The sequence below is a fragment of the Doryrhamphus excisus genome, linkage group LG9, assembly GCF_037039965.1.
Source record: "Doryrhamphus excisus strain RoL-2023G ecotype Guam linkage group LG9, RoL_Dexc_Guam_v1.1, whole genome shotgun sequence".
Lineage (NCBI taxonomy): Eukaryota > Metazoa > Chordata > Actinopteri > Syngnathiformes > Syngnathidae > Doryrhamphus > Doryrhamphus excisus.
The window spans coordinates 7,424,512-7,446,867 of NC_136365.1; the positions used below are offsets into that span (position 1 = coordinate 7,424,512).

A 22,356-nucleotide genomic window follows, 5' to 3' on the forward strand; every position below is an offset into this window, starting at 1 on the left:
GTAGGTAGGTTGATAAATAGTTTGTCCAGAGACACTTGCAGATCGCCCACTGAGGGTAGTGTTGATGTCCAGACTGTGATGTGCTTTTACCAACAGCAGCAAAGGCACCTGTGTATCACAATTTTATTAAAAAAAACAGAGTCAGTTGGCCAGTCAGCCTCATGGTCTTTGTCCTATTGGGTACAAACTCATTCAACCCAGTGGGTGACACACTCATTACTCATTGTATTCAAGTCAGAGGCCAGTCATACATGTTCTCTATCAGCACAATGTCAACCATACCAAAACATTGTGACCCTTATAGTTTCCACAGTTTTTGAAATGTTGGGCAGGGATGAGGCATGTTTACCAAATATCTATATGGACAAATGTATTGGGACACCTAGTCATTTGAAAAAGTAAAACATTGAGGCAAATAAAGAGTTTCTCTGTGGGATTTTTAGTCAATTGATCCTGGAGAACATTTGAGAAGCTGATGTTGTACCTGAGGGCCTGATGGCTGTTCAAGTTTACCAAAGGATGACTGGCCCAATTCTTCAAACAGTACAATAAAGGAACAGAAGAGAATATTGCCTAAACTTTCCACACAATGTTCTGAGTATCGTATTGTCCCAAATATCATGTTAAATGAAGAATTAGGATTCATGGAAGTAAGTAAGTGGTAGAACTAGTGTAACAGAGTAGGTTGGAAAACGTCCCAAGACCTTTGTCTTACTGACTTTTGTATAACTGAATATCAGATGACCACGAAATTAATATAAAAATATGTGGTTGGTGTTATGTTAAATGGGATACTGCTTAATATGAAGTACAACTGTAATTCGGTTCTCTGGTCCAGACCAAAGCAAAATGACACATGATGTGTCACAGGTTTTGTCTTGGATGACTGGTTGTAAATCGTTAGACAGTGTTTGTCACTAATGAATTACAGTACATATAAAGATGATTTACATGGTTGCCTCTCCAATCAGCTTATGATGCTGTCAGCTGAATGCTGGTGTGCAAAAGAAATCTCAACTAGCAGACTGAAGACATGGTCACGGTATGGTTGAATTCTGGTATGTTTTAGGTTCATTGAACTCAAGCTGACACAGACCAAAGACAGGCACCACACAATAAAATGCCAGAAAACGACATAGGGAAATCATGAATATTTAACCAAAAAAACTTGATTCTATACTGTTCCTTTCAAAATTATTCCTCGTTTGAAAACTATCTTTACTTGAAAAATGTATAAACGTGTGGTAGTTTGCATTATACCAACAAAACAAACACAAAAAAGCCAATATTATGATCACTACTGAAATTGGCCAATAGTTGAGAATGTTGACAATTGGTTTATTTATGTAATTTATAATGGGAGTGGCAATATTTGGAGTAGAACTGTACATTTTTTCACCTTTCAACTGTTGGCTGAATAATAAAACTGTTAAAAACAATAGACCAAATGTGTGACAGTTTTTTTTTTTGCTTTAGCCTCCATCAGAGAACCAAATTACAATTGCTACCACTGTCTACAGTCCTATATAAATCCAGAACAAAGCAAACTGTCAGAAAGTGGCGATTGGCCCAACAGCACAGCTCTGTATCTGGTTAATTCCATCTGTACAAAGCAGTCACAGTCCATCGGACAGATGTAAAAGAAAAAAAATGGGAAAAATGTAAGGAAGAAATGTTAAATGTTTTTTTTCAGGTAACATAATTGGATGTAAATTGTCAACAAGTACAATTTAGTTGACAAAATGTACAGAAAAAACATATTGAATGCATGGTTGAAGAACAATTGGTAAGAAAGTTGTGGTACAGTTATGTGACTGATCCAAGGGGTGTCTTACATCATTTGGGTGGAAATAGAGGGAAGGCTTTTCCGGTATAGATTGGTCCAGTAACTACCCCCAGCTTCCCACTAGATGAATCCAAGAGGGGGTTACTCAGCTGAGGTTAAGCCATGGTTCTTGTCCCTGCTAGTGAGTTTGTGGTCATCTCCATTTTTTTGGTCATTGAGCGAACACCCACCTCACGTTCAATATTTGTTTTTTGTCAAATCCCTTATGTTAAACTTGGGAAAACATAACAGTTGTCACAATGTAAATGTCCTTAATGTGACACTAACTTACTGTGTATGAAATTCATCCATCTGGTTGCTTAGCAGCTGGTACTGACCAATCCCTTTAATGTGTGATGGAGCTTTTGGTTGAGTTTCTCCATGCTCTCATCCCTGTTGTTTCTGTTCTCGTAACTGGAAACTAGTTGAACACACAAACCCACATTCCATGACTGGTGCTATGAACATCCTGCCAAGCTTTTATCCATTTGATTTGACTGGTTAAAGAACATGAATTTGCTTGCCATGCTACAGTCCATGATGATCTGGTCTGCTGGCCTCTGATAGCAATTCTGCCCAGTGATGATCCACATTGATTCAGTCTGTTGGCTAGCATTAGCTTCTCACCAATTGTCCATTGGTTCTGGCTCTTTGTTTATCATCCATTTTCAGCTCCAGAGGCAAAAGTTACTAGTCGTTCGGCAGGTTGAGCCTTTCTCAGCCGGGGATAGGTACAGCTTGCCATTCGCGCAGGCACACAGTTCATACACCCCCGTCTGTTTGGTGTAAGTGGTACCGGCTGCCGCCCCTTCTAATGGGTCCTCTGCATTGCCAAGTGGAATGTTGCCCAGACGGATGGTGTTTGCATCTAGAAAGATCTGAAAGCATAAGGAATATAGGTTGATGGCTTTTGCAGTGTTGATAGGACATACAATAAACAGCAGGAAAGCCTTGTTTCTTTTTGCCCCAAAATGGGGTTTTGAGTTTTTTCTTGCCCAGATGGGGGTCCATATCAGGGTGTGTCATCGATTGTTGCCAGCTTGTAAAGCCCTTTAAGACTCTTTTGTGATTAAGGGCGATATAAATAAACTCTTAACTCCAATGGCTTAGGTCGATCAAGTACCAACGGTAGTGATTTGCGATACCACTGATTTCGTTTCCGATCCAATACTGAGTAAAACTGGCAATGCCGATGTGATAACCGATACGTTGTACAAATTCAGCTAAATTTAGTAGTGTATTTCATATCATAACACAAAGAACACGAGACATGTATAGATAAATTATTAATGTAAATAAATGAATGATTCTTAAATTAAGTATACAACAAGAAAAAAACACAGGACAGAATCATAAAATATTCTAAATATTAAACATGACAATAAGTAAAATAATAAAATCATCAAAATAAATAAATCAATTATTAAGAACCGTGCGTGCGTGGGTTTTCTCCGAAGGCTGCACCTTCCTCCCACATTCCAAAAACATGCTAGGTTATTTGGTGACTCCAAATTATCCATAGGTATGAATGTGAGTGTGAATGGTTGTTTGCATATATGTGCCCTGTGATTGGCTGGCAACCAGTGACCCTCATGAGGATAAGTGGCATAGAAAATGGATGGAAATTATTAAGAGGTACTACACATTTCACACATTGCTTTGTTTACGATAATTTGTCCTTTCAACAAAAAAAAGACAGACAGAAAAAAAATACCTTAAATCACTGAAGTATCAAAAGTATACATTTGTTGATGACAGAACATAAACAGCTGGTATCGGAAGTATCGATATTTCAGTATCAACCCGTCACTAACCAACAGGAGTGCCTCAAGTTGGTGTTGAAATGTGCAGACACCCATCAACAGAGGACAGCATGATTAACTAGTATTCTACTTCCCCATTTTCCAAAAACGAAATGAATGGGTGACTAATAATACAGTGACAGCACTGTAGGGGAATTGAACAAAAAAAAATCTTTACGCCCATAACTTGGCGGTTGTGAATAGAAGCGGAGTGAGTTGATTGAATGAAAGAGAATTAACAAACCAGGCCCAGCAGTGGGTGCCATCGGATGGGGGTGGGTGGCATAAAGACCGGGAGACAACATGATGAAATGGGAAAGGACAAGAGAGGAAAGACAGATTCACACGTGAGAAGCAATTACTTTAACTAATGATTTCACTCTGGCTGACGGCGCACATCTTGATTTGTATTAAAAATACACACACACAGTCTGTCCACATGATCGAGTAAAGCACAGTTGCAATTTGCATTGCCTGTTAAATATCACTGTAGCTAAAAGCCCAGCATGCATCAACCATTAACCAGGATCAAGATATGTAGATGGCTAACTATAACATATAATTACTAGGTCGATTCCCTAGTATAGGTTCTCCCTTAGCCAATCAGGACTGCTGTGGAACAAACTGGGCATGCCTGGACACATCTTCAACTTTCACGTGAGTATACAACGCCCTCTACTGATTAGCAGTAGTAACTACAATAACACACATGCAACAGAGCACCAATGGATCGCTCTAATACACCACAACAATGCAGAACACAAATAGACAAAATACAAAATTGCACTTAAAAAACCCTACAAAGCACAGAATCAACAAAACGTGAACCGTGATAAATCAGAGAAGACTGTAATATATATTTTTGTTCAAAATACCATATTAATAAAATAAACAGTTAACATATTTTTTTATCGAAATTAGGGCTCCACCGATAGATCGGCCACCCATGAGTATCAGCAAAAACGACTGCGTGAGGTGGCGACTTGACAATTCATGTCAATAGAGGTATGACATGAATGTGCATGTGTGCTGTGTCAAGTAGGGTTGACACCCTACAACACCCTGATTGAACACATATACACGCTTTGCCCAGCTGTCTGCAGGTAACTAGTTAGCTAGAATTATCCGCCTAACTTCTCATCTACCGACTCCAAATGTGACTTTTTATCACAGTTACATTTTGCTTTTAATTCAAACAAGCAATGCGGTTAGTCCAGGGCTTGTTTTTCTCCCACAGGGAAGTAAATATTAGATAAATCGGGTACTTATGAACTCTTGTCTATTGTTGTCATTCTAATTACTGTATGTATAGTCCTCCATACACTATATATGTGTTGTTGTTTAATGAACAGTACTTATTGGCCAGTGGCCCTTGGAATAATCTAATGGCATTCATGGACAATAGCACTCATCATAAAAAAATGTACAGTTAATACATGTGATCGGTATCGGACGATCTTACTCATGGATGACAAGTATTGGACTCGGCAGCATAAAGCTCTGATCGGGGCATCCCTAATAGAAATCTGTCCTGTATAAAACAATATAAATTCAGAGTACAGGGTTATGATAGGACAGGTGGCTCCAACTTGCAACACTATTATGTGTTATTGTTGAACAACTTAGACACACAATGATAACATATAATGATAACAAGAAAGCAAGATCATGGAGCCACATTTTTAAAAAGTAAGTTAGCATCTACCCCATGAATGTGATAGCCACTTGTAGCTCGCCCGTGGGACAATAATGAGCTAGATAGCTGGCTGCCGCCAGAAAGGCAGTGAGAGCCAGGCAAAATGCATATGGCAGAAAATCGAATGAGATTGAAACGTGAGTGATTTCACATGCTGGGATAGACAGGCTTATCCTGTCATCAACTGACTACACTTTTCTTGAACCACTGCACACAAAAGGGTTAATATTTGTCAAAACCCCTACTGTGTTGCCTGTGCTATTATTTTCCTGACAAAAACACCACATGGTTGCGCTGTTGCACCCATGGTGCAGTCCTTGAACACACCATGGGCTCTAATTTTGTGGCGCAGGGTGACCCCACGCAGTGGTAATTTTATCCAAAGCACCACTGTGTGCAGCCAATTTGATAGACTGCGCTGCGCCAAAATGGGAGATGTCCACATTTTCACCTTGGTGCAGTGACAATTTCGTGTCTTCTCATAATCCCCCAAAGGTGATCTGAAAGATCGCCAGCTCCGACCTGTTCTATTCTTGATGCAAGCGAAGCGCACCCTGCGCAGTGCACACACGTCACCAAAACCTAACAGGCAAGTTTTTTTTTATTCCACTGCAAAATTTTTATTTCAATCACAGCAACCACTATTTAATGTCACCGTCTGAACCAGCATGTAGATTTTTGTATTAATTGTCCCATCACATCTGATGTCAGATCAAAGAAGTCCTGCATAATGGGAACTCAACCTGGCGGCAGCTGAAAATATGATGCCAACTAATGAGTTCACATCTCTCAGCTAACCACACACGAGGCACGCGGAGTATGCGAAGTATGTACATATGTCAGTTTATCTTAGCTCATAAATCTCATTCAAAGAGAAAAGGAAAAAAAAGACGCTTGTTGAATAAATGTAAGTCAGTCGGTATCTTGAGGATTTACCTGTGATTGTCCATATTGGTTATTAGCTGGTCGTTGAACACAAGAATACAACATTCTAACTAACATTGTAACTGCATGTTCAAATAAAATTAAACCATTACCGTTACATTTATAGGTTAGAAAAGTGGAAAAAGCATAAAAGGTGCCCTTTTAGATTACACTCGACTGTGTTAAACCCTCTCACACCTTCTCTCCTCTTTGCCACTTGCGGTGGGAGGCATGGAGGCGTAGGTGCGCTGCCGTTTTCATAATTATTTATAATTATTCAGTTTATGTGTAACATTAGTTGCAATGTACTGATTATCTCCATGTTGTTTTCAGACCAAAGCACAGCAAAAGAACATAAAGATCACAGTTAACCACATCTTGTATAATACTCAATACACATACAAATACAATACAATACAACACATAAGAAAAACATCATTTAGAGCCAAATAATTTTCTATATAACAGGGAAGATGGAGCTTACATTTTTCCTGCCAGAGCAAATCTATTTAGCATGTAAGGGCATTTAAATCAATAATACTATCTGGAGGGAATATAACGAATCCTACTTCATGGAAGCTCACTTATCATGGTCATGTGTTCAGAAACTGGTCAGTTCAGACATGTCTCCTTATTTAGGGGTATTTGGACACCATTAAAAAGGATGAAAAAGTTTAATTAAAAAGTACATCTGTGACTTTTACTCATGTATTTTAATTATTTAAATTAAGTTGTTTAATTATTACATTATTCTTGGAATTGGCAAGCCATTAAAGCTTACCAGAGACCCAAATTCCTGATCCTAAATTTAAAACAGGTTGCCGTGAAACTACCAGACAATCTTCAAATGCTGAGTTTTGCCATTATCAGATCCCTGTTGCACACCTGTCATCTTCTGCTTGCCTTCCCAATAAAAGTTGCTCAGGCTCTGTTATTGCCATTTGGAAAAATGAATTCAGTCATGGTTGGCAACATGGCTGAAATCTCATTTGACACACTATACCTGCCATGACAAAGATAACATGAAATTAACTTTGGCATTGCAATTGGGTGGGGGAATGAGGAGAAATGGTTTTTACACGAGTCCATACCATTTGACTCACTGTTTTCTGTTCCATATCACTGGAGAAAAACATCACAATAACATTGAGGGGGGCAACTGAGATATTAAAGGAGAACAAAGTGGGATGGAATACAGCAAAGATGAACAGTTGAAAGACAAAAGATTCTGATGGCAACCAGAGGAAGGCAATTTGTGGGAATTAATCGTGGTTTAGGGAGGGAGGATTAAAAGACAAGAAGCAGCAAGTGAAAGGAAAATGGAAAAGTAACAGGAAATCCAAATCAGTAAGGGAGAGGTTGAGGTGATGGATACATGGGTAGTTGAGAGTGTACTGTATGACCTGGAATGGTCTAAATATATATTCATATAAATACTGTATATGTCCAATATGCCTTTGTGGTATTGTCCCACAATGAACGCATACTCCTGTATCATTTCAAACATTATATTCAATTAGATTGGAATATCTGCAGACATTGCGTGTGAATACCTGAGTCTGATAAGGGGGGGCGGAAACAAAATTGAACAGGAAAGTGTCCTTGATGTTGAAACAGTCGGAATCTGTTTAGAAAAATGAGCTTTGTGGTGTGAATGGTTGTCTATTCCAGCCAGGGTGTACCCCGCCTCTCGCTCGAAGACAGCTGGGATAAGCTCCAGCATACCCATGACCCTCGTGAGGATAAGCGGTAAAGAAAATGGATGGATAAATTAAAAAGGGTCCATTTTGAATTATTAATATAAACAAAACCGTCAACATATTGGGAGTGAGAAAAACAGTAACTAACATAATACGCTTTTAAACTGCTGTGAAAAATGCAAAAATACAACTATGATTGTTGATTTGTGAACCAACAAATCAATTTTCAGATGCTTTGTCACATCACTTCTTGACATAAACATTGAGTGATCATTTTAATGGTTTCCAAAGTACCAATGAGTAAGGTTGGGATTTAATTAAAATATGTATCATGCAGTTCCCATCAGTGAAAGTGAAGGAGAAAATTACAGAAATTACAGAAATTATGAGTGGACTTGCCAGCTGTCAGTCGTCATTTTAATGGAAAAACCATTGCTCTCCTATCTCAGACCCATTTGGCCCTAATTCCAGGGCTGCATTTCCAAACTTTCTCAACTTTAATAGTCCCTTTCTGAATGCCATTTGCTGACAACATTGATTTGACTTTAAGCCTCGCTGTCCCACATGCTTTTATATTGTCCTACAAAATCGACAGAAACATCTATTTTCTGCCGTCCTCCAGCACCTCCCACTCATCCCATCCTTTCCTTATATTCTCCCTTCATCAGATTGCCTGTGTTCACTTGATGGTGTCAGTGGTCATGGAAAGCTTGTACGGAAGCATGTGAAAAGGAATGGCATCTGGATAAGATGTCCTGTCAGGGATGTGTGTACAGTTTTCTTTTCATGATGTCAATTGAGACATGGAGTGATTCCATTTTGGGGGAGATGATTCTGGGATGATTCAACATATGCAACAGAGTCACATGTTTCTGCTGCGTTATGTAACACATAACATGTCACCAAATAAGCTGGATTCATGCAAACCATTTATTCATTCATTCATTTTCTACCGCTTATCCCAGCTGTCTTTGGGCGAGAGGCGGGGTACGCTCTGGACTGGTTGCCAGCCAATCACAGGGCACATATAGACAAACAACCATTCACACTCACATTCATACCTATGGACAATTTGGAGTCACCAATTAACCTAGCATGTTTTTGGAATGTGGGAGGAAACCGGAGTACCCAGAGAAAATCCGGGGAGAACATGCAAACTCCACACAGACATGGTCGAGAGTGGAATTGAATCCTGGTCTCCTAGCTGCAAACTATTTACATAGAATTTTTGTGTTATAATTATTAGAGATTCACTCAGTTAAGACATTGGTTTGCAGCAAGTTCCTGTTCTGCAGCACAAAAATCAAAAAATAAATCACAATCACAACAAGAGATATACACAAAAGTCAACAAACACCACTCTTGCGTCACACCAAAACTGTTCGGGATCGAGTGCCCAAACAAAGAATCCCATGCGTGACTCAGTGCCGCCGTGTTTCTTAATACACTACATAATTCCAACGGTGTTCGTAATGTGTCTTTATCACAAAACGTGCTCTAACGTCAACCTGCTCTCAACTCCCACCTGGAAGTCATAACACATCTTTGACATCATCCCCTGATGACTATGCAGTTCTTTGCCAACTCATACAGTTACTGTTATTCTCTACTGCAAAATAACACACCATGGAGCCAAAGAAAGTTGCAAGTACCAGCAATTTAAAAAGGAAGGTGTGAAACACTATTGCATTTCAGAAAGAAGTAGCAGCAAAACACATAGTTGGTGTAAGTGTGGATCCCTTTCTCTTTCCCAACAAGTTACATGGATTAATAACAAAAACAAAGGTAAAATTCATTGAAGTATCTCATTGTAGGGCTGAGTGTTCTGGTCTTCGATCAAACCGAGCTCAATGAGCTAATAATACATTTGTTGATATTGAACTTTACATTTAAGCAATCTCAAAGTGCTACAGTACTGCAGTGACATAAGGCTCAGACTGACAAACTAAATCGAATATATATCTATTTCATTGATATTGAGATTGACATTGAGATATTTTATTCAAACTGTATTTTTGTACTTTCATCCACTTAAAAAAACAACTGCCTGCGATCCAATCATATTCCAATTCAAAGTGGTTTAAGTATATAAGTATATACAAGTATGTATAAGTATATATGCAAGATAAGTATATTTAAGTTAATTTATGTGAAGTATGATTCCTTATTTATAAATTTAATATTTTCAGTTTTCTTTTATGTGCCCTGTGATTGGCTGGCGACCAGTCCAGGGTGTACCTCGCCTCTCGCTCAAAGACAGCTGGGATAGGCTCCAGCACCCCCGCAACCCTTGTGAGGATAAGCGGCAGAAAATGAATGAATGAATGGATTTTCAGTTTTCAGAGGTAGAGCATGGGAAACCTGTTGATGACCTTCTAAATACGGTGTTTAACACTCAAAAAGAATTTTAAAAAACCCACTATAGTTACCTGTGCACTCATATTACTCATATTATTAAAGGGGACTTATTAAGCATTTTATACATTACTCTTGGTTATTTTATTTGTAAGTGATTTATGATGACATTTTTGAAGAGCAGCTTGAAATGGGAATTTGAGATGTAGATGTATGACATATAGAGTCACTTTGACGGACAAAAACTCACAAACTTATGCTCTTTGGAGAGGACTTTTATTCAACATAACATGTGCCAACGACAACCACCAACAGGCATGACCAATCCACTTATGTCAAATCAAATGGTTACCATGGTATCCATATACTGCGTGTATCTATCAGGACTGTGAATATTCTAATTTTTCCAGGTCATTGTATTCTCAAGTCATGTATATATGTATTAGCAGTGTATTTTTTAACGAGTAGTCTCTTGTGGATACTATCGCGTATGCCACCATTCCTACATGTTTTTTTGGTTTTGGTTTTGCCAACCCACCATGTCCCCACCTGCCACCCTGAACATGGTTTAGCAAAGCATCGGCTCAAGTATGCTGCGTGTGTACTGTCATGGGGCACAAGGGGCTTCAAAGTCTATAAACGTATAAACTTTGCATGGAAACATGCTAACAGATGTTGCTCAGATTGAAGTTACAGATGTCCGTCATCTCCTGGTGTAAAGTATTAATTACATGAAGCATCTTAATAGCAGAAATGCCTTGTCACAATTTTGCAGCTTTGGCGCTTAAAGGGTTAAAGCCTCTTGATGGATCCATGAGTTCATGTCCAGCCATTTACTTACAGGGGAGGTTGAAAAATTTGAGAGGAAACATGTTTCATGTCCTTTCATGGTATCAAGCATTGCCACAATCCTTGTTTCAGCTAGTTTAATGTTATTGTTCACTTGTAGGGAGACATCCATTAATGCAGAGACGAGGGAGAAAAGGGGTTGAGAGACAAAGAGAGATAATGGCTGCGAAGAGAATAGAGTAGGACAAAAGAATACATGAAATGCAGAGACGGAGAGAAGTGACACAAAAGAGAAAAAAAACCTAAGACCCCCCCCCCTCCGCCTTCCTATAAAGTGACAGTCATGTTGATGTATAACCCTAGGAGTGGAAAGTTAATTAGATAGGCTGGGTTACTCAGATATGGCAGACTGAGGGGAATGGAGGAGAAGGAAATGTAGAGGAGGGTTTCCTCATCTGGTGTGAGCATGCCTGGTAGTGCATGGTATCTATCAGTGCAAAAATATATCATAAATCATCAGTCTGAATTAGTTCAAACAATTCTATTTGATACCTCTCACCCAAAGTCAGCTGGGATAGGCTCCACTCCTCCCTTGTGACCGTCTACAGGATAAGCGTGAAAGAATGGATGCCCTCTCTGCACTAATTTAAATCCAGCACTTACTTGTGTTGTTTTAGGGATGAAGTTGTGTACTTCTTCTGATTAAGAGCCAGTGGATGTAGACAAGATAAGGAACGAAAGTGGGAGAAGAGCATATGAGTGGATATGAGAGGATTCAAAGAGGGTGGTAGAGAGGAGGAAATGAGAAATATGTTTTGGAGAAGATCATCTCACTTGTTTTCTACGACTTATGATATTGTGTGTGTAGTGTAATAATGCGTATTCAGCACAGAGGACTGCGTATTACGGACACCGACAGTGAGTTTAATAAAAGAGGGCATTCTTCTGTTAATTACAGAGTTAATGACACACTATGCTCGAGTGGACACGCAACACACATCCACTGACAATGGCCAAGCATGCACTGGTGCTCCCACATGACGGGCTGTTATTCAAAGAACTTGACAGTAAGATAGCGGGCTAATAGAACACACACATGACAGCTGCAGCTGACAGGCAACCTCATCAAGGCAGCTTTAATGAAGTCACTTTTCCCAAACACAAGCAATGGGGGAAGAAAAGAAGGACAAGGTCGCCTGGATTGATGACGCTCATTAGTCTAATATGGTACTTTAATGAAACCCGGCCCAACAATGGATTGTCTGTATACACACACACACACACACACACAAACCAGACTGAATTGTACTGTTTTGGATGAAAACAGACATGTATACATTCATATGATTACTTAATTGCATACTAGAAACACATACAACACTCCAATGCGAATACTCTCACCTCTCCTTCTGTGGACTGCAGCAGGAGGTCTTTCCGACAAGATGCAGTGAAGTCTCCAACACCAGCATTTAGGTCAACGCCCCGGGGGGCCTCCAGGGTTAGAGTCCGAGTTGGAGACTCGAGCCTGCGAAACATGATCAGTCATCAATTCTTTGAAAAACAGAGGAAGTGGAATGTTGAGTACATGATGTGGCTATTATAGCGACAAGCCAAGCTTGCTGCTCATGTGGTCACTGTTGAGGTTTTTCCATGAATACATATAACTGAGACCACTGTGGGTATAACCGGTTTGAAGGACCACTAAAATATATGATCTTATACATATGAGGGACTCTGGAGATGCATGAAAAAAATAGTAAGAGAGGAGAGGGGATTAAATATGGGACACTGGCAGAGCTTTGTTTGGTACAATACCAAAGAGCCTGGTGCTTTGATGTCATAATCAGTGAATGATATTGTCAAACCACCCATTCATCCATCTTTTTCCAGCCCCATCAGTGGGGACACTGAGATGTTCCCATGTGTAGATATAAAGACACAGTTCCTCTATTGTCCTATGGCAACCAGAAAGCATCCAAAAAATATACACAAGGCACCTCAACTCGGTCTTCTCAGTGAGGTGGTTGAAGTGGTTCACAATTCAGCTATGAATTTCCCCAGTAAACACTGAATGTCACAGTTTGATGAGGCCACCAGGACCACATCATATGCAAATAGCAAACAAGATCCTAAGGTTTGCCTTGGGAATAGCTGGCGACCGGTCCAGGGTGTACCCCGCCTTTTGTTCTAAGTATCTAGTATCCCTTATCTAAGGGATAAGCCCCAACTTCTTTATGGCCCTTGTCAGGACAAATGGTATAGAAAATGTATTGCTGGATGAATCCTGGGGCCTCCAAACCGGACAACCTCAGCGCCTCACATAGGAAATTCTGTCCATAAAAATAACAAACAGAACCATTGATAACATTCAGTCTCAACTTACTGCGAACCAGGCTCCTGTTTTGACGTCCAAGTAGGTAGTAACGTGCTACGAACCCCACACTCCAGGAGCATCTCCCACAAGACAACAAGGGGGACATAGTCAAATGCCTTTTCCAGGTCCAAAAAGCACATCTGGGCTGTTTGGAACAACTACCATGCACCCTTTAGTACACTTTCAAGGGTATAGACCTGGTCAAGCGTTAAGAGGCCCAGAACAAAAACTATATTGCACCTCCTGTAGTCGAGGTTCGACAAATGGTTATGTTATTCTCGCCAACAATCTGGACTTTCCCAGGAATCCTGCGACGTGTGATCCCTGTGTATTTTGAACACACCCTTTGGTCAAGAAATTCAGAGGTACTATTTCTGACTTTCACGCAGTGTTGAAAAGACGTATCAACAAAGACAGTCCCACAACATCCATATTCCACATTAGACATTAGCGATGGCGTAGACAACCTAAGGCAAAAATGTAAAAAAGTTAGTTGGCTTTCATAGACCTCTTATTTTCTTGAGGATTTTCAGACTATCCAGTCTCTTCTTCCAGATTCTCTTCTTACAACTGGAATAGGTGCAGATTCTAGAAGAACTAGAAAGCTTTCTGTGCCGATTATTGTGTGTAGCAGCTCTATAGGAGACCACAACTCAATACAAAGGGCCGCAAAATGAGCATAATAGGTCCCCTTTAAATAAAAAGTGAAATACTTATCTGTTTTGTTCACTTATTTAAATGACATCAGGGTTTTGAAGAAACATACTTGGAATAAACCTAAAATGGAATGGAAAATAACTTTTCTAAGATGTTAATATTCTTTAAACAAGTTATTATAAAATAATATTCTGAAGTGCTCAAAAGTGCATCGAGTGTGCTTGGTGTTTCTCTGCTTGAAGCCTGCGACGTCAGTAGCTCCCCCCTCAAAGTTGAAAACAATATGAGAAGATTAAACGGCATGGTGGCATTAGATAAAGCGCTACTGTTTCCCTCAAGGGTAAGCTGGCTAGTCAAATTGAATAAAAGGCACTTTCTGCAAAGCAGAGGGAATTACAATTGATGAAGGAGTATAATAAATTAAACAGCACACTCTCAATAAAATCAAATTGGAAAAATGTTTCGCCGCTGGGACACTTTTTCAGAAATGTTTTTTTGGACAGACTTTCCAAGACTGGTTCCCCAAATGATACTCAAAGGCAAGAGCAAATATGAAACAAGCTGACAGACAGATGGTCTGAATTCATCCTGTCCAGCCTGTGGCCACAAGGGTATCCTTTGATTGCCCATCAGTGGTCAATGTCCTCAGTGTGGACTAAATGTTGAGCCACAGGCTTGTGGCAAAGATAAAGTTTGGTTAATTTGTACTATTTAGGATATTAGTAAAACAAAGGAGTTCAGTTTTACTTTACTATCCAGATGCAAAACACAGATAAGTAATACGTCAGTAGAGAAAATAACACTGAGTGATTTGAGGAGTCCGATTTCTTTCTACTAAGCATTTTTGTGATGCAAATGTATTATGCTTTTGAACGCATATTGTTTAGAGAAGCCAAACTCTTTACGTAACTGTCCGCAGCAACTAGCTGGTACTACTTTCCTCAGCACTGAGATCCCTGACTTATATGATATGACCTATGGGTAAACTATTTCACAAGCAGGTAAACAAGCACCCCAGTTTACGATGATACTATTACATTGTATGTGACTAATATAATAAAATAGCTCAAATGCAAGACATTGACTTTTCTAGAGATGACTTTATTAGAGGTGTGTCCTCCTGAGTAGAGCCATTTCCCCCAAATTTATAATTGTAACTACCTTAGGAAGATACAAAAGTACATAAAAATATAATATTCATACATTACTTACATTTATTTATCATTTCTATGTATACACACCAAACACGAGTTGTATACTACATATATCATGTCATTTTTTATCATTAACATACTCACATATGACAAATAGATCTTTTCTAAGGACAATCAGTGTCGAAAAATTGATGGATGTATTATTTATTTTTTATTATCATAACCCATATTGGGTTACTTACTTCCAAAATACAGTGTATGACTAGTTACTGTCATTTGAATTAGTCGTTGTGTCTGAATTGTTTCAGTACTTACTTAATTTTCACCTAAATGTGAAAATTAACTAATTCAAGACAGCACTGTAAATTAGAACAGGCCTAACTGTCTTTTGTTCCCCCCCAAAAATGACCACATCTGGAAAGTTAACAAAGTAAACAAGTACAATATCAGAAGAATTGTATTAATACTGCCTTACATTACTGCATTAAAGCAAAAAGTGATGATTGCTGTCATTGTACTTTATTTTGCAACATATTCTACTCGGTTCAAAATACCTGTTGTTAGTTTTGTGTCTTATTTTGGAGCTTGAGATCAATAACATGTGACATAACAGTTGTGTAAGCCAAATATGATGCATGTACTCTGACACGGTGGGTGGTTGGAATGTTAGCAACCACAAGCGTAGGCAGTAACTCAAAAAAGCTTTAAAATATCAAAGAAAAATGCACAATGAAAATTATAACAAAAGAACAAACAAACCGAACAGTTAAACCAGTAGGGATGAGCAAGTACACCACTATCTGTAACTGTTCACCCATCTAAACGATCTGTATCTGTATCTATACTCAGATTGGGCGTAGCATCATCCAGAAGTGGACGTGTTTCAACTGGGCTTAAATCTGTATTTTTTTTAAATCTGAAATTGGGAGGGGCGAGTGTTAACAAATGAGTGTGTCCATGCTATGTTTTTGTAGCTCTATCACTAAATGACCACCACTGTCAGCAAAAGCTGGATGCAGGCTTCCACAGCAGTGCACACACACCCGGGTTGAGGAGGTGTGCTCCAGTGACAGTAAATACATGACGAAAGAAACACAATGCAGAGTTACAATGCATACAAATGAAGAAAAGTATTTTTAGTGGCTGAGTGGGACAGCACATACCACTTTCTAGGGAGATACGGTTGCTGTGTGTGATTGACCAATCAGAATGCGTGAAAAGTGAATACATAATGAGGATTTCTGTCATCACAGTTACAGCTAACGATGACCAGTACTCATTTAATGCTCTACAACAAGTATCCGACTTGTCCCTAGAAACCAGATAGATTTAAACTAATGGTGATGGTGAGGCAGTGAGTAAAACACGAGCCCGGTGTAGGAGAAAAATTCAAACAATAGAAAAATATTCACAAAACAACACAAAGTTGAAATATAAAACTGAGAGTGACTGTAATAATTTCAACATTAAAACTTGTGGTTGATTTGCTGGACATCATTTCCAAGCTGCGTGGTTTCAGTCCCCACTCAGTGACTGTGTGAGTGTAACTATGAATGGTTATCTGCCTCTATATATGCCCTGTGATTGACTGGTGACCAGTCCAAGCTGTAAGCCAGTGACCCTATGGCTCCCGCTTTCTGCAGATCTGAACAGAAAAAGATGTAGAAAATTGATAGATGGAAAGAGGAGCACTGCATAGGGGGAAAAGTTACAACAAGTCCAAGGCCCCCAAGTGACAGGGTCCGCAAAAATGGATATGTGGTGACAACATCTTATAAAAACTGTAATCCCTTCATGTCAAAATTCCAACACTTTGTAAAATGATTCCTATTTATTTTAGTTGGGAGCAGCTGAGGGCAGTGGAGGTGTAGATGACTCATGAGAAGGTTTATCATTGGGACATAGTTCAACTGTTGTGCAGCGAGGCGCTCAAAATTTTGGAAGTAGGCACTCCATATTGGGTTTGACTTATTGATCGGCAAAGAAAAAAAAAAGAAAAAAGAATGCTTTGCAGCAGTCAGAGATTGTGAAGTAGAGAAACACAAACTTAGATCAAAACACTTAAAAGGCTGAGCATTGAGACAGAGAGAAAGCCTAAATTAAGAATGACTAGTAATTGCGCAAAGCATGCATTGACCTATTGACAAATTCACTAATACAGTCATCCCTCCCTTATATGGAAAACATGTATTCAAATATATATTCTATGTACAAAGCATATAGAATGCTTTGACATTCATTCTGTTTTGGGCAGTTGAAGAATAAAGACCTGCTTGAGACCTAGTATAAATAAGTATAAATAAGTCATTCTACTTCGCGGAAATTTACTTATCACTGTTGGGTCTGGAACCAATTACCGGGTAAACCAGAGATTTTTGGAGATGCACGTCAAGCTCTGTCGGAGGTTTTGGATGATGAAAAGCCATAACCATAATTCAATCTTAAGACATCTTGACTCAATCACAACATCTCCCAACTTTTACAATTAATTTCCGAGGGAATGGCAATTCCTGTTTCAACGAATAACACATGATTATTGTTTTATGGAACAAAAAAGGGTGTAGTTTAAAGAAAGGTTGTGTCCGGTAAGCATCAGCTGCCTTAACAGTTTGGCCAATTACAGTGAAACTGATGGGCAGTCACACGCACACTAACTAACTATCTAGCTGTCACTCTCCAGTTTGTCCCTCCGGCTCCATCTTGACAGCTATTCCACGAGTGAGCCTTCACCTCTGTTTTTTAAGTCACCTTGTTGGTTCCCCTCACATGCCAACATGCCACATATTACCCAGCTCAGCTTTTCATCAAGAATGGAAAGAGTAGCACATCCCCTCTTTTATTAGTTCCTAATTCCAACAAACACATTATTCAGCACCACAGGCTGACAGTCACAAACTTTGATGAACAATGAATGCCATAAAGAGACACAGCCCTTTGGACAATAAAGAACAAAATATGCTTAAATGTATGCAGCATGAGGAACTGCTCTGAATAGATTTTAAAACAGTCAAGCGTGAGCTATTTTGGTATTATTGAAATATTGCGTTGTAAACACTGTCACTGTGGAAATTCTGACACACACAAAAAATCCCAGAAATAAGCAGCATTGTGATATATTTAAGCATCAGTATAAGAGCAGTAGTATAGTATTAATATAATTTAAGTTTTGAGTTGAATTAAAATCATATTGAAAGGAAGAAGCAAGATCATTTTTGACTCTCAGTAGATAATGCAGGTATACGTACATACGTAATGCTGTGGCCAATAAGTGTATCATAGAAACTCTCCATTTAATGCTGCTTTTATTGCTGTAAAATGGCTTTTAGTGATTGAGTTCTCAGTTCATTAATGCACATTATTAATGCAGCATGTGCACCTGAGGTGTAACACTTTTATTCCAAGTACTTTCTAATTTGAAGTGAAATAGATGACCCTGTTCTTTACATGAATCAGCATGAATAGTAATACGATATTTGTGTGAATTAAAACAATTGTTTCTCCCTCGGACACTAAATTTGCAGATGATTAATAACGGCCAAGATGTTCGATATTGGCTTTTTTTTGCAGATAACCAATATGCCGATATTGTCCAACTCTCAATTTTACCAATTCCCATATCAACTGATAACAATATGTTGAACATCACATCTTCAACATACAAATATGTGATGTCTGCCCCCCCCCAAAGAACGCTATTTTTTTAGCGCCATCCCGATTTGAAATACTAAAGAAACTGATCATATTTATTATTTATTTACTGTACAGACTGAACCTGACAGTTCCCCGCCCCTCCCCTGAGGCCTGTCCAAGTACATTTTTTTGTCAGTTATTAATTAATGCTAGCTGCCATACAGACAAATTTAGCACTGTAATGCGGTGAGGTATGAAGTGATAGGAGGCAACATCTCTGGTGAACATTCTGTCTCTCAACACTTGCGATATCTGCATGCAGTTTGATAAAATTGCCCATTTTGGAGTGGCCTTTTATTGTGGCCAGCCTAAGACGTACCTGGGCAAAAATCATGCCGTCTAATCAGCATCTTGATTAACTCAGCAAAGGAGAAGTGCTCACTAGACTGATGATGTGGTCCTAGACTAGATTTGTGATGAATATTTAAGAATTATAGGTTTTTTGTGTACATGGAACACGTTCAGCTCATGAAAGATGGGAGCAAAAACAAACATTTTGCCTTCATATTTTTGTTTAGTGCTCTGTACCTCCCCACTCTACTTCACATTCCTACATGAGGCCAGCATGCATTGATTTGTTGTGACCTTCAGATGCAATGGGCCCATTAAAAAATAAACTATTCCAATTCATATGATAAGCTGAACAAAAAAAAGCCAACAAAATGAAATATCGTTTATCTTAATTCATTTTTGGGGAAGAACACAAGAGCAAAGGGTAGGCAGAAGATATTGAGAAAATATGAGAATGAGGGCGAAACAACACAATAACTCTTGAAGCTATTGAATGTCGAGGTTTTATGTAATGCTTAACTCAACTGCAAATGCATCTGTCAGTCATTCTGTTGTCAGCTGCCCGTGTGCAGCTTTGCCTGGCTGTCACTCACTGACCAGAGTAGAGTTCAAGAGATATTTGCCTAAGGCCAACTGTCAGTGGACAGTAGGAAAGCTTTGTACAAAATCTCGACATAAAACCAAAGTGAGAGTTTTGGTGAAGAGTAACAAGGACGGGTTGGAAACCTTGCTAACGTGTTTTGATTTTTCACACACACTGGGCTATTTTAGCAATGCTTGCACAATTGTACCCCCCCCCCCCTTCCATGCTGGCCTGCACACACGGTGTTCTACTACAGGGTGTCAAACTCATATATCTGAGCTAGGAAAATGAAAAGAGAGACATGGCTGCAATATTGTGACTATTGTTTTTTTTTGCTATGGTTGTGTGTTTCAATAAAGCGATTGTTGATCGACCACTTTCTCGTCATCCACTACAGTATTTTTATAGGAATCTGCAAGATGTATTTTTCACTTTTTTATTTCTTCATTGCACTTTTCTTAAAATTTATGTCTTGTCTTGTGGACCTAAGCTTGTGCATCATCTCATCTTGTGAGTTGGGATTTTCCTGATGCCGCTAGACAAAATATAATGAATAATATAATAATGTAATCAAATATTTCATTATGTTAAAATATTGAAATAGTATAAGGCATTTTAGATAGATACATAGACGCTGGCTAATACAAGCTAATAGGTAAGTGCATTGACAGTCTAATCACTTCGTATGGGGCCACACACACTCACATAGCACAATCAGAGTTGCGCAAAACAGATGTATCTCATGGAAAATCACACAATAGATGCATTGTTCTCACTCACAATAGCTTAACTCTCACAGGCAAACAAGGTTAAGTTTCACTTTCTAGAAAAGCAACTGCTTTAAGTACTTTGCGTACTTTATTCTGGGCTCTTGCTCGGTCTTCGTCATGTCTGGTGTTGTAACCAAATATTTTGCTCTTTTTTTATATACAATGTGAAAACCTTTTAAATCTGGATATCACTGACTACGTCTCTGTCAGCAAAACGGTCCAACAAATCAGGAAGACAGGCTTACAGACATTCACAATACTGCTTAATATTTTATGAAACTCATGGAACTCATTATGATTCATTATACAGGGTGAGGCAAAGTGATCTGACACATTTGTAGGTTAAATAAAAGGTAAATAAAGTAAAGAAACAAAAAAGTGTTTTTATTTTCGAAAAGTACATATAATGCATTTTTTTCATATGATGCCAATGTTTTTCGTTTCTTTTTCAGTTGCTGCCATGAATTGGACTGGTGAGCATCGCGCTTTCATTTTGGAAACGTTTATCAAAACAAACAAATCTGTAACTGCAACACAACAAGCATGCCGTTTGCACTTCAATCTTGGTAGACATGATCCCGTACCAGCTCGAAACACGATCTTGTTATGGGTTACCAACTTCAGGGCTACCGGATCTGCATTGAAACAAAAATCAACCGACTGACCTTGCACCACCAAAACTGATTTAATTTTTATGAAACAGAATGGCATTATATGTACAAAAAACTTTTTTGTTTCTTTACTTTATTTGCCTTTTATTTAAACTACAAATGTGTCAGATCATTTTTCCTGACCAATTAGAATTTAGTGGATTTGTTAATATGTGAAATGCGCAAAAGACCTTCTCCATCAAAAATCCTTTAAGTGTGATTTATATTTCCCATCAGGCTTGTCTGACATTCGTCTTGCCCTTTCGTCTTCAGAGCCATTGAAGGCCGCACTACCTTGCCATTTGGGACACAAACCTATAACCTTTTCATACTAAATATGCTGTCATCTGCCTCAGTGCCCATGCCACGGCTGTCCAAAAAGGCCGTCCAGCAGGGAAGCCCAGACTACCCTGTCCCTGGCTATTTTATCAAGCTCCTCCCGGTGGATACCAAGGCTTTCCCAGGCGAGTTGAGAGACATAGTCTCCCCAACATGTCCTGGGTCTTCCCCAAGGCCTCCTACCGATGGTAGCCACCCATGGAGGAAACTCATTTCACAATCTTGTCCTTTCGGTCACTACCCAAAGCTGTTGAACATAGGTGAGGGTGGGAACTGAGGTCGACTGGTAAATTGTGAGCTTTGCTTTTTGGCTGTGCTCCGTCTTCACCACAATGGATCCATACAGAGTCCGCATCACTGCAGACGCCAATCTGCCTGGTGATCATCACAGTCCATCCTTCCCTCACTCGTGAACAAGACCCTGAGGTACTCCTGAACTCATGGCAGGATCTTATCATTAACCTTAACCCTTTTCCACGTTAGAACCATGGACCCGCACTTGGGGTTTCTGATTCTCATCCCAGCAGCTTCACACTTGGCTGTGAACCGATCCAGTGAAAGTTGAAGGTCACAGCTCAATGAAGCAAGCAGAGACCTAATCCTGCAGCCACCATAAAACCGTAAAACATATTTACATTTTTTTTAAACGCCCCGAATGAAGGACTGAGACTCGAGACCGGAAACATGAAGAGCCTACTTCAGATAGATCAAGATGGAATTTAGAAATATGGTATTCCAAAAGCCTCATGATTTCCTG

The 22,356-nt window shown here is 39.2% G+C and overlaps 1 protein-coding gene across 1 annotated transcript in view; it reads right to left on the minus strand.

Moving 5' to 3' along the window:
* Window positions 1–1,747: 1,747 nt before the first annotated feature.
* Window positions 1,748–22,356, minus strand: part of sgcz (sarcoglycan zeta) — a 246,419-nt gene continuing 225,810 nt past the window's right edge. Inside the window, exons 7-8 of the mRNA XM_058045963.2 lie at window positions 12,493–12,616; window positions 1,748–2,703 (exon numbers count right to left, since the gene is read on the minus strand). Of these exons, the coding sequence (XP_057901946.1) occupies window positions 2,494–2,703; window positions 12,493–12,616 (334 nt within the window). The 3' untranslated portion in view covers window positions 1,748–2,493. The remainder of the gene's footprint in view (window positions 2,704–12,492; window positions 12,617–22,356) is intronic.